General features: G+C 47.2%; 1 protein-coding gene across 2 annotated transcripts in view; it reads right to left on the bottom strand.

Moving 5' to 3' along the window:
• prkcab (protein kinase C, alpha, b) overlaps positions 1-12,741 on the bottom strand; it is a 161,658-nt gene that overhangs the window by 16,951 nt on the left and 131,966 nt on the right. For both annotated transcript variants that reach the window (XM_056753966.1, XM_056753967.1), the window contains 3 exons: positions 9,252-9,392; positions 8,322-8,495; positions 5,929-6,020 (listed from right to left, as the gene is read on the bottom strand). In XM_056753966.1, the coding sequence (XP_056609944.1) occupies positions 5,929-6,020; positions 8,322-8,495; positions 9,252-9,392 (407 nt within the window). The remainder of the gene's footprint in view (positions 1-5,928; positions 6,021-8,321; positions 8,496-9,251; positions 9,393-12,741) is intronic.

Here is a 12,741-nt window from a genome sequence, read left to right on the forward strand (position 1 = left end):
TGTAACCTTCCAGTGTGGTGGTCGGGGGGTTCCAGAGCTTTCTTGGAGAAAGATGGGTACAGCCCTGACCGGTAACTTTCACGGACGGGGCCTTAGCTCTCTATAGGCGAGAGGCCATCCAGATCAGTTTACACCGGGTAAGCGCGACTCTTAATCAGAGAAGCGCTACAGAGGCCACCTCCTACCCGTGGGGAGGAATATGGTGGATATAGGTATGGTCTCGTCCTTGGAGGAGAACGCATGGAACGTGCGGACTGAGTAGTTAACCGCGAGGTGGAGGCCCACCTGGGGAAGCTCATGGGTTACCAGGAGTGGGAACCATTCTCATGAGGATACATCAGACGGAACAGCCCACGGAGGGGGTGTTACAGACGTCCGGTAGCACTAGGTCCGGTTAGAGCTATCTGTGATAGCTCACATGGTATCCCGGCCTAAGGGGGAAGGCTGCTCTGCCCAGCCAGCCCCCAGGGGGTGCTTGTTTGGTGATGGATGGAATGCCTATTCTTAACCAGTGTCTGGGTAAGAAGGGAGGCTGGTGAGGTACCAGTTTCTTAGCGATGTGTTCGGGTAAGAAGAAAAGGTAAATAGCACACTGACCCAACCTGTTAGAGGGTGGAAAGGTGCTTTCGCAGGCATACGCCCCCCCGGATGCCAGTCCTACATGTCGCCACGCAGGACGTGGGCTGACACCGGGATTACGCAAAGGTTGTTAACCCTTGCGAAGGTGTTTGGGCATAGCCCAACCCGCAGCTCTACAGATGTCTGCTAGAGAGGCGCTTCTGCCAGTGTCCAGGAGGTGGCTAAACTCCGTGTGGAGTGAGCCCTCACTGCCAATGGGCATGGGAGATTCTGAGATCGGAATGCCGTCGTAACGGCGTCCACGACCCAGTGCGCCAGCCTCTGTTTGGAGACAGCCTTCCCCTTCTGCTGTCCTCCAACAGACACGGAGCTGGTCAGAGCTTCAGAGCTCTGCGTGCGGTCCAGTACGTACTGGACACAACACTAATCGGGTTGGGTCTTCCTCCCCTATGGGGAGCGCCTGCAAGTTCACCACTTGGCCCCGGAGGGAGTAGTGGGAACTTCTTGGGCACGCATCCGGGCCTGGGTCTCAAGATAACGTGAGAGTTTCCAGGGCCGAGTTTAAGGCAATCCAGGGACACGGAGGATGCTCGGTGGTCCCCTACCCTCTTGAAAGAAGTGAGCGCCGTCAGGAGGGCCGTCTTACTCTATGAGGAAGATCGGAACCTCCGAGGGGCTCTTTGGGGGGCCCTGAGGCTCCCCAGGACCACTTAGGGTCCCAAGAGGGTATGGAGCGGAGATGAGGCGGATTCCGCCCTCTCGCTGCTTAGGAACCTGGTGACCAGGTCGTGTTGCCCTAGAAACTTTCCACCGACTGAGTCGTGATGAGTGGCAATAGCGACTACATACACTTTCAGTGTGGAAGGGAGATGTTAGTCTCCAGTCTCGTGAGGAGGGGAACACAATCCTGATCAAGCACCTCAGTGGGTCTTTCTCGTTGAGAAAGACACCAGGACGAGAAGAGGCACCGTCTAGAGGCGTGTAACCGCCTAGTAGATGGGGCCCTAGCCTGGGTGATGGTCTCAGCCGTATAGGGGGAGTAGCCATCTTAGGATCTTCTCGTCCCGTCTAGAGACCAGACATGGGTGTTCCAGAGGTCTGATCTGGGATGCCAGAACGTGTCCTTCCCCTGAGAGAGCAGGTCCTCTGTCAGGGGAATGGTTCAGGGGGAGTCGCTGTCCAGAGCATCGGCTCTGAGGCCAAGTGCGGTTAGACCGGTGTGGTGTAACCAATAACACTTGGTGCTCCTGCTCCCTGACCTTGCACAGAGTCTGTACAAGAAGGCTCCTGGGGGGGGGAAGGTGTGCTTCCGCCCATCCCGCGGCCAGCTGTGCGCAAGGATATCCGTGCCGAGGGCAGGGACTATCAAGCGGGCAAATGGTGGTGTTACGGGAGGTGAACAGGTTTTACCTGGGCCTACCCGAACAGCCTCCAAATGAGCTGGACTGCACGGGGGTGGAGTCGCCACTCTCCACGAGGCATAAACTGGCGAGAAAGCACGTCGGCTGTCTAGTTCAGTTTGCCCGGGGTGTGTGGCCTGCAGGGAACGAGTCACCTGTTGACTCCACCGGAGGAGGCGTCGAGCAAGTTGTGTTTAGCTGCTGTGTGCGAACGCCACCCTGACGATCTGTATTCGCTACAGCTATAGTGCTGTCCTCGGAACAGCACGTGCATGTCTCGCACGAGAGGCCGTAGCCTGCTCAGTGCAAGTAGCATAGCCCACAACTCTTGGCAATTGATATGCCAGCGCAGGCGGGGGTTCGTCCAACACCCCACCTGCATGCCCGTTGCACACTACACCGCACCCCTGCAGGGAGACTTCAGTCGTCACCACGACCTGCCTCATAACCTGCTCAGAGGGACCTGAGTCCGTCGAAAAAGTAATAAAGACTAGGGGTTATGGTGCGTCGGCAGCAGGGCGGCATCACCATGCGCCTGCTGCCGGTGTGCCACGCTCTCCTCGGAACTCGACTCTGAAACCAATGTTGGAGCGGTGTCATGTGCATCAACTCGAGGGGTATTAACCCGCGAGGACGCCATGTGTCCCAGGAGCCTCTGAATTGTTTCAGGGGGACCGCTGTCTGCCTAAAATGTTCATTTCAGACAGTTCAACACTGGTTGGGCACAACTGCGGACAGGTGTGCCGACATGGTGACAGAGCTGAGTTCCATACCGAGAAAGAGGATGCTCTGCACTGGGGAGAGCTTGCCCCTCTCTTGGTTGACCTGGAGTCCCAATCGACCTAGGTGCCGGAGCACCAGGTCCCTTTGTGTACATAACAGATCTCGCGAGTGTGCCAAGATAGGCCAGTCGCTGAGATAGTTTAGTACCCGCTCGCCTTCCTCCTCTCAGGGAGAAAGGGCGGTCAGGGACAGACCGAAAGGGAGGACTCTGTACTGATATGCCCGCCTCTCGCACGCGAACCGTGGGAACGGTCGGTGTCGAGGAGGATCGAGACATGAAAGTAAGCGTCCTTCAGGTCGATTGCCACGAACCAATCCTGACACCTCATAGATGTCAGGACGCGCCTCTGTGTGAGCACCCTGAATGGCAGCTTGTAAAGGTGCTCTGTTCAGGGTACGCAGCCTTTGGGGGCAACCCGCCGTCTTTCTTGGGAACGATGAAGTGCGGGTGGTGACCCACTGAACATCTTGGTTTTGAGGGACGAACTCGATGCCTGTTTTGCCAGAAGGGTGGTGACCTCTACCCGAAGTACGGAGGCGTCCCTGCCTCTGACAGAGGGAGAGATGATGCCCCGAAACTTGGGTGAGTCTCTGGCGAACTGGATCGAGTAACCAAGACGGACCGCCCTCATTAGCCAGCGAGACAGTGTGGGCAGCTCTCGAGCTCCCAGGGACTGTGACAGGGTGACCAAGGGGACGGTCTGCTTCATCATTCCCACGGGGGGTGGTTCGTCGGCTGGCGGAGCTAACCATGTCGCGGGGAGTCCCCGGAGGGAAGGTTTTTGCTCCGCCTGCTTACCTGCCTGGCGGGACAACGGCACGCACTGTCGGTTTGAGAGTGGTGACGGCTGTCGTATATGTGTACGACCTCACGCCTCGCCAGGGTGTGAGGTCGGTTCGCCGAGCACAGTCCAGTGGAGTGTGCGATCGGCTGCAAGTAAACCCGGGGAGAACAGAAAACTCAGTGAGTAAGTGGGCGCCAAGCCCTAACAAGAGCCCGGCTTTGGTGACGAGGCAGGAGTCGTCCCGTACCGACCGATCAGAGCCGTGGCTGTGAAGGTTCGGGCCCGATGTTGTTCTCCCTGGGGTCTTCCCGTCAGTGTCCCTTCTCGCGAGGAGGTTGCTGACGGGGTGGAGGTTTCCCCCTCGACCTCTGCTTCCGGGGTGCCGCCTGTGGCGGCACAGGAACCGGAGCCGATGTCGAAAGGGTCCTGGGTTGCAGGGAAGCAGACGTCACGTGAGATCTCGGAGGCCTGTAGGCGGCCGAGTCGCGGCGTGAAAAAAATGTGGTTAATTGCCACTGTCTGCTTCGCCGTCAAAAAACTGCTGAGCGCAGTCCTCGACGGTGTTACCAACAACCCACCCTGCGAGATGAGTGCATCAAGAAAGCGGACTTCCTTGCTGTCACTCTTCTGCACAAGGTATAGCCGGGGGTGTCTCTCCTGGACCACTACCGTGGACATCGTCCGACCCAGGGCCCGTGCCGCCGCCTTAGTCGCCCGTAGAGCGCTGTCAGCGGCGGCACGGAGATCCTGCATTATACCCGGGTCGGCCTTACCCTCGTGGAGCCCTCTCAACGCCCTGGCCTGGCGGACCTGCAGGATGGCCAAGGCATAGAGAGAGGAGGCAGCCTGGCCCGCAACATTGCAAGCCTTCGACACCAGTGATGCCAAAGTCTTACGTGCTTTGGACGGTAGGAGTGGTCGATCCCCCCCCAGGTGGTAGCCGTCCGCGGCACAGGTGCACCGCAGGCGGACGTTCCACCCGGGGGATCTCGACGCAGTCCTTGGCTGCCTCACCATCGAGGGAAGTAAGGGAGCCGGAGCTGGTTTCACTGGAACGGTCCGTGAGAGGAGCGTTCCAAGTTTTACACAGCTCCTCATGCACCTCCGGGAAAAACATGGCACCCGGGGTGGGCGCGGTTTGCACCGCGCACCGACCTCGGGAACCACGCATCCCCGGGTTAGCACGGATGACATCACTTCTGCTTCCTCCTGAACTCGACCGCTGGGGGTGGAGTTTGGATTCGGCAGAGTCGGATGCCAGTCTCCCTCCGATGCTGCGAGCGACATCTCATCTACGTCACACATCGTTTCCGAGTGTGTGCGTGAGGATCCGGACGGTATGCCACCGCCGGTTGGGGAACGTTCAGAAGAGCGAATCGGGGTGCGATCGGCCCGTGAGCACTTGGCTGGCGGGTTTACGTTCGCAGAGTTCCCCGTATCACTAACGCTGCTAACGTGGGTGGTCATCGGGGCCGTAGCCACAGATGTCACAGCCCGGGTAGCAGACGAAATGGTGGCTGGTTCCCGTAGGAAGACAGCCACCCGTGACCGCAACTTCTGAATGACAATCTGCCCGCAGTGCAGGCAGATGTGTCAACGAACGCTGCTTCAGTGTGCTGGACGCCCAGACACCTAATGCAGCGATCGTGTCCATCCCCCTCCTCGATGAGGGTGCCGCACCCAAGAGAACAGCGGGACATGCCGCGCTGGAGAATGCTCAGTCAGTCCTGAAAAGGACTTTTAGAAAAAATCTCTAACACCTCCGGAACCGCCGAGACGCCCAGGGGAAGGTCGCTGCAGAAAGGGACGATCCGCTGTAACACGTCGTAGCACCAGCGTGTAGTTGTAGAGGATTGAATCCTGAGTTGTACTCATGAGCGATGGCTCTGAAGAACAAAAGGTAAGTGAATGCTGCACGCCGGCCTCCTTTTATACCGGATTTCCGGGGGCGGAGCCCGGCATGCAAATTGCATTCGCCAAATTTCATTGGCCTTTTCTATAGTAGTCAGAGTTGATTGGTTCTCAAGGGCGAACCCCATCTGTCGTTCTCGACACAACGTCGAGAGACCGACAGAAAGGGAACTGTCTTTTCTAATGGCTTCATCATAACATCATGTCCTAACTAGTTGTGGAAGCGACAAGAAACAAAAAGCAGCACATTTTGTCGATAGCTTTTCCATTTTCTGAAACGCTATACCCGCACTAAAATCTCATTGTACCAATTCAAGCTCATTCAAACACAGATGAGAAAAGACTTTGTTGAAGTTAATAGGACACCAAACATCTTAAAAGCACAAAAAATAACCTGGTGAATAATGCACAAGTTTATAAAACACAAGTGAGGTATATCTGAGCAGTATGTGGCATGTGTCAGGTCTTACACGGCTTGTGGCTCCTTAAACTTGCCCACTTGCTGGATGTGATACATCAGGTCTCCACCGTTAATGTATTCCATTACAAAATACAGCCGATCCTGACAAAAGACAGATGAGATAAATATCACGTGCAGGCATCACAGACATTAAAGCACCGCAGCCCTGTCCTCACGCTGAAATAAATCCACAGACTGATCTCAGAGCAGACAAGACACTGTGTAATGGTCACATATTGATGTCTACACACAAAGTGTCAACAATCCAATTTTGTCAAATTAAAGTCCAAGATGTTTGGCTCGTAAAGATACATACACCTGTTGCAAATTCATTGATTTAAACATTTTTTAACTAAATGGCTTTCATTTAAGGGATACTTCACCCAAAAATGAAAGTTCTGTCATGATTTACTCAACTTCGAGTTGTTCCAAATATGTATAAATGTCTTTGTTCTGATGAACACAGAGAAGTATATGTGGATGACAGTGGCGGCTGCTGATCTTTTAAAGAGGGGAAGCTCATTTTCGGCCTAAATCATAAAAATTGTCCATTTATTTATATGTAAATTCTGCCCTTTTCAAGAAAATGCTCTGTAACCCATGTCAAGAGACATGGCCAGCAGTACATTTTCTTTTTCACAGCACTTCCAGTCAGCCAGCTAACTTTGTCATACCAGGAGAGCTGAAAAGACCTGTTACTTTTCCCTATCTTTTGCACTAAATCAATCTTAGGTGTTGATCTGCCCTGCTGTTTAATTCTAAGTTTCTCCTCGTAAGGAAGACTTTCTAATGGCTTTGCCAAAATCAGGTCGACAATATTAGCACTGTCTGCCATCGTGTGCAGTTTGCTAGCTGGCTAGTTCAGACTATATGAATTAATGAACAAACAATCTAATATATATATATATATATATATATATTTAACTCAACGGGAGGAAATGTGGGAATTATGTTAAACTGAAACAATGAATGTGGTGTGAAATTGTGTGAAATATACGATGAAGGTTGCAGCAGTTTGTCTTTCGACTACACATGCAAAATCCGCAATGGGACTGAGTTGGAAATGGAGACCCAGAGTGATACGTGTCATAATCTGAAGACCACGCCCACACCAACCGTCTCTTTGCATTGCAAGAAGCTGCCGCCTCCTTGTCATTTATGATTTATAAAAATAAATAAAAAATGTCTAAAAGCTGATATGTGACAATGTGTATAGCAAACAAGCTAAAAAAAACAAGAAATACGTTTTTATAAGCTGTCGACCCCATAAAACGAGCGTTTTGGGACATAAAAGTGGATTAAAAAGAGATGACAGACCCTCCAATCATCACACAGACGCTCGGAGTCCGGGCCAGCCCACTCCTCCATTCATCCCAGAGACGCTGAGCGTCCGTGGGCGGGACATAATCGCAGCATTATCCAATGACCGTTTTGTTTCTAAGCACTGAAAAAACTGTTTAAAGCAGCCCCATTGAAGTCAATGGACGCTGGGCTTCAACAGAGTAATGCACTGTACGCTACGGGAATGAATGAGAAGGAAATCGAGTCAGCCGACCTAAGTAGCTGATTCTGAACGAAATTGTTTTCGTTCGAGATGAACGTGTTTAACGCATTTTTAGTCAATAAAATGTTAACATAATAGTACATATATTTGACCATTCATTTTTTGACAATTATAGGGGAAGCTGAGCTTCCCTTGCAGTCTTAAAGAAATCGCGTCTGGTGGATGAATGCTTATAACCAGACAGATATTGCCCCTATTCACTTCCATAGTAGGAAAAAATACTTTGTAAATTTTTGTTCTGTTGAACACAACAGAAAATATTTTGAAGAATGTAGGACAGCAAACAGTTGTGGGGCACTTTTGACTCCCATTGTATTCTGTCCTACTATGGGAGTCAATGTGGGCTAAATCTGTCAGGTCATAAGCATTCTTCTAAATATATTTCTCTGTGTTCATTAGAACAAAGACAATTATACAGATTTAGATCAACTCGAAGGTGAGTAAATGATGACAGACTTTAGTTTTTGGGTAAAGTATCCCTGTAATCCCATAAAAATGCATCTCATGTCAACAATAATGAAAGGCTATGTACTGTAGTAGTTTTGTTTTTAAGATGCATTCTGTGTAATGCAAGTGGACATGAGGGTGGTCTGCATGCAGCCTCATAAATATTTAGTGAAAGTACGCTAGGATGGCTCAAATATTTATAAGTAGGATGTCTATAGTGGGACGTGCCCTACAGTGACTCCTGAAGGAGCTTCCTCAACCTGACGTAAGTCAACTCCCGCATATAACACCAGTGTTTACACCAGCTCTGGATACACATTACACACTTCTCTTTACTGGTCTTTTAACAGCCTGGCAATGACAAATTGAGCAGATATTATTTCTCTTCTCACCACAGTCTGAAAGCAGGAGTGCAGTTGGGTGAGGAAAGGAGGCTTTTCTCTCTGGGCCAACACTCTCTTCTCCACCATCGTACACTCTACATCATCATCCTGAATCACCACATCCTTCTTCAGAATTTTAATGGCGTAAAGATCCTCTGTCGACTTCATCTCAGCCAACATCACCTTGAGAAAAAGGAAGAACTCATTTTACCAAGATTGTAAACATAAATCTGTGAAACCAAGGGGACAATGGTATTGCTCACAGGTTGCTCTTTCATAGCTCAGGGAGCTTCACTTCATTTAAGCATCAACTCAGTCTCAGATATTTCTCACATAATTGCTTAGGATTGTTAAATTTCTTATGTTTAAAATCTATGAAATCTATGTAGTTTGGAGGTGTTAAATAAGCGAGATGGTAGAGGGGTTCATATTGAGATCTTTAATAATATTGACTTTGGATTGCAAACTTGAGCTGACATTTACCATGTTTACATGCACCCTCATAATGCGATTATAATAGGATTTTGGCAATACTGCGATTACACTTTAGCTCATGTAAACGCAATTATTTGATTTAAATAATGCAATTAAGCTCTTAATTGCTGTTCGCATAATCGAAGTAACATATATATGTTAGTTTTAATCGCAATAAGAAGGCATGTAAACACCTTCATCGCATTTATGCTGCTCTGATCAAGGTGCCTATGTGCTTCTGGCACGCACCTTAAGCACAAATTGATGGTAAACATAACAGTCTGGCTGTCAGCAGTCTCATTTCACATTTCTGGTGGGACAGAAATTCCCACTAATAATCTTTCAGCAGGGCAGCTGACTGTTTTATCGCTCATGAATTTCTCATTAACATGTTTCTGTTTCACATGGGTGGTGCTGAATCAAACATAAATGTTGTCGTGTGCCATGAGATCTTCAGTGACTAACCTTTCCAAAACTGCCTTTCCCGAGAAGAGCCAAGAAATGAAAGTCACTAAGTTGAACTCTGTCCATGTTTCCAGATGGCAAACTGAAGCGCCGATGATCGGCGGGACTGCTGACCTTCTTCCCTGGACCCAGCATTGCTTTCTACAAGAGTGATGAAAGTTGGTCAATGATCAGACACACCGACAAACAACGTCTGGCACTAAAGTCTCTGCTGATGTACTCTACACACAATATAAAATGTGCTGTAACACGGTGAGGCCTTAGTGGACATGAGAGGACGTGCAGAACGAATGTGAGCCGGGTTTGACCTGCTGGAGAAAAACAGTAGGACACCGATCAAGATCCTCAGATGGAAAGATCCAAGTGCATATCTCCAATAAGCCACGATACACATGTTTTCCTATTTCCATTTTATTTTATTTTTTCCTTTGTTCTGATGAATACAGAGAAAGATATTTGGAAGTATGCTTATAACCAAACAGATAATGCTCTCCATTGACTCCCACAGTAGGAAAAATGTGTTCTGTTGAACACAAAAGAAGACATTTTGAAGAATGTATAACAGCAAACATTTCTGGGGCACTTTTGACTACCATTGTTTTTTCCTACTATGGGAGTAAAAATCTCACTATGGGGTACTATGGGGTTCAAAATCTGTTTGGTTATAAGCATTTAATAACAGAATTTTATTGTATTTTATCTATGGGAGAAGTATCCCTTTAAGTGAACTTGAGTGTGCTTTAGAATTTCAGACAGGCTGGTCTAGTCTGTATTTCGGCTTTCCATTCAAACAGACACCCTCAGAACCGATCCCCTTTATTATATGTCAAGTGCTTCATCACATCTTGCTTAAAGAAGACCTAAATATAAAAAAAATTGAACCACTGCAAGCGACATGAATAAACGAACCTCAGCATGTGCCCACTTCAGAAGGTAGCTTACTGAATTGTTTTCTGCACATGCAATTGACTTAAAGCTTTTTTTATTTCCGAGTGGCATTCTTCTGCAATAGCAACTTTATCAACTCTGTCAAACATTTGCAAAGATCTATTAATGGAAGCACATACTATAGCAGTATGAAGAATACAGAGCCGTTGATGCGGGGCGTGATGATGATGTTCTGGATATAGGGTCTGTATCTGGCAGTGTGGTGTTGGTTTCTTCATGACAGTGATAATGAGGGTTTATCAGCCGCCCTCAAAACCTGTAATTACACCTCCAACATCTCACTCTCACTCTCTTTTGCTTCCTACTATAACAACCCTCCTTATTCTGTTATTTTTCTTCAGCGAAACCCCACAGAAAGCATCTCGGTCACTAATGTGCTCTCTTTATTTCTTTCCACATTCTGTCTTAAAGTAGGGAACTACAGCATTTCCAACTATACATTTTTTTAAACAAGTTTCTTTTGTCTCCCTCCCTAACATACAATATGGGTTGAAATAGTGTTTGTGGCAGATCCTTAAGTTTACTGTATTTAGATCTGAACTGTGGATGTCTTTGTTCACATCACACTTCCTTTCACAACGCTTTCTTTTCACTTCTGATCATTGAGGGGCTCATATGATAATGTGTTTATGTGTTTGTAATGATGAATTTTCTTTGTTCTTTCATATTTGTATCATGTTGCATTCATTCTTTTGTATTTGCATCGTGTATCTTCTAAAAATAACCTTGAGCTTACTTTTGACCTTATTTATGTTAGTTGTAGTGTAGTTGAACCTATTCATTTTTAACTTCTGCCTTCATTCCCTTCCACTTCTCAATACTGTTTCTTGCAAACGCCAGTATGATGCACAAAAAGCACAGACAAAAACACAAAGATAAAGACACAAACATCGTAAGTAAGTGAGTGCCTACTTTGGTTTTAATTTTGAGTTTTGTTAGATGCTTGGTCATATTTTTATATTAACTTTGTTATATTTTTGTGTATATCATGGACTCTTAAAACATTTTTTCCAAGATCCCTATTACTGTGAACACTAGCTTTACGAATGACATCCTTACATCCCAGGATACAGCATATTACTTTCTTTTACATTTACCTTTAAATACAATACAGTTTAAGTAAGGGATAATCCACGGCTAGCTTTAATGCACGACGTGCAGTGGCGGAGCCAGAGGGCTAGTTGGGGTGGCAAATGCCACCCCAGACGAAGTCCTTGTCACCCCTGTTGCCACCCCGCTGAAAACATTAGACTGTTATATTTACGAACATTTCCCAAATCTCCCAGCGGACGAAAATGCATCCTTACGCAGCACGCACAAGCGTGAAGCCGCAGCGTGCTTGTTGCTGCTACACTTTTCATTGGTTAAGCTGACACGCAGCACTTTCGTGACGTGCTCCAAACGGCTCCAAAACAACGCCGACAGCACACGGGATAGATGAAGAGCATTTTGCTGGTATGTACGGCTTTTATTGGTATTAAATTAAACGAAGTAGTGTTTTATCGGTAAGGGAGACGTTGCACTTTAGTGCTTAGCATTAATACTTCATGAGTATTACTAGTCGTGAAACTGACTGACTAATACTGTCACGCCTGCGTGAATATGCTTAAAACATGTCGTTGGCAAATGTTCAGCAACAATCACAGACATTCAATCACGCTTATTCATATTGGCACGTGTAATGCAGCACTAATCTTAGTATAACAGACCGTTGTCATGAAAAACAGAGCGTTGCCATGGATGCAGGATTCTAACCGTAGAGACCGAACGGACTATTTTCTTTAGCGGAAGCAATATAAATAGTTTTTAAATCAATAAACTCCCTTTTAAATCAATATGTTGTGTCAAATGATTTATTTATTTGGTAGGTAGCCATGTAATAAGCGGGATAATGTATAGCAAGGCAGTTGGCTTTATGATGCTTAATGTTCTTTGTTTGTTTTCTATATATTTCCCGTTTGAATAACTGATGTTTATGTTCCTTAGATTTAGAGAATTAAAACAGCAATAAAACAGCAATTCAATAATTCATAAACGCTTCTCATCTTGTTTTGTAGCTTCTAATCATGAACAATATAATACTATCTGAAAGTAATAATCTAGATCAAGAAACATCAAGGGGCAATAATCCGCAGCAATGATTTTGTTATAATCTTGCAGTCCCATAGAATGAGTATATGTTTTATCAAACATGTAAGATGCTCTGATCCACATCACTCTGGTGCTGCTTTGCTCCTGTTTAAATTAAGCAAGTTATCATGGTTAAACTATTTTTTCAACATTTTCATTATTTATATTTTATAATGTATTTAATCCAAATACATTCAGAATTAAATTAATGCCATTAAATTGTGCAGCTGTTTTGTATACTGTACATATGTCTCAGGTCAGGGTTACACACACATTTTCTGCAGTGGTCTGTGGACCCCCTGAAATTGCCTTGGCCACCCCCTTGCCACCCCATAAATTAAACTCTAGCTCCGCCACTGACGACGTGGAGGCGAAGAACCACCCGGCGCGTGGATTATCCTGCTAATACCAA

This window comes from Triplophysa dalaica, chromosome 7 (genome assembly GCF_015846415.1).
Source record: "Triplophysa dalaica isolate WHDGS20190420 chromosome 7, ASM1584641v1, whole genome shotgun sequence".
In the NCBI taxonomy this organism is placed as follows: Eukaryota; Metazoa; Chordata; class Actinopteri; order Cypriniformes; family Nemacheilidae; genus Triplophysa; species Triplophysa dalaica.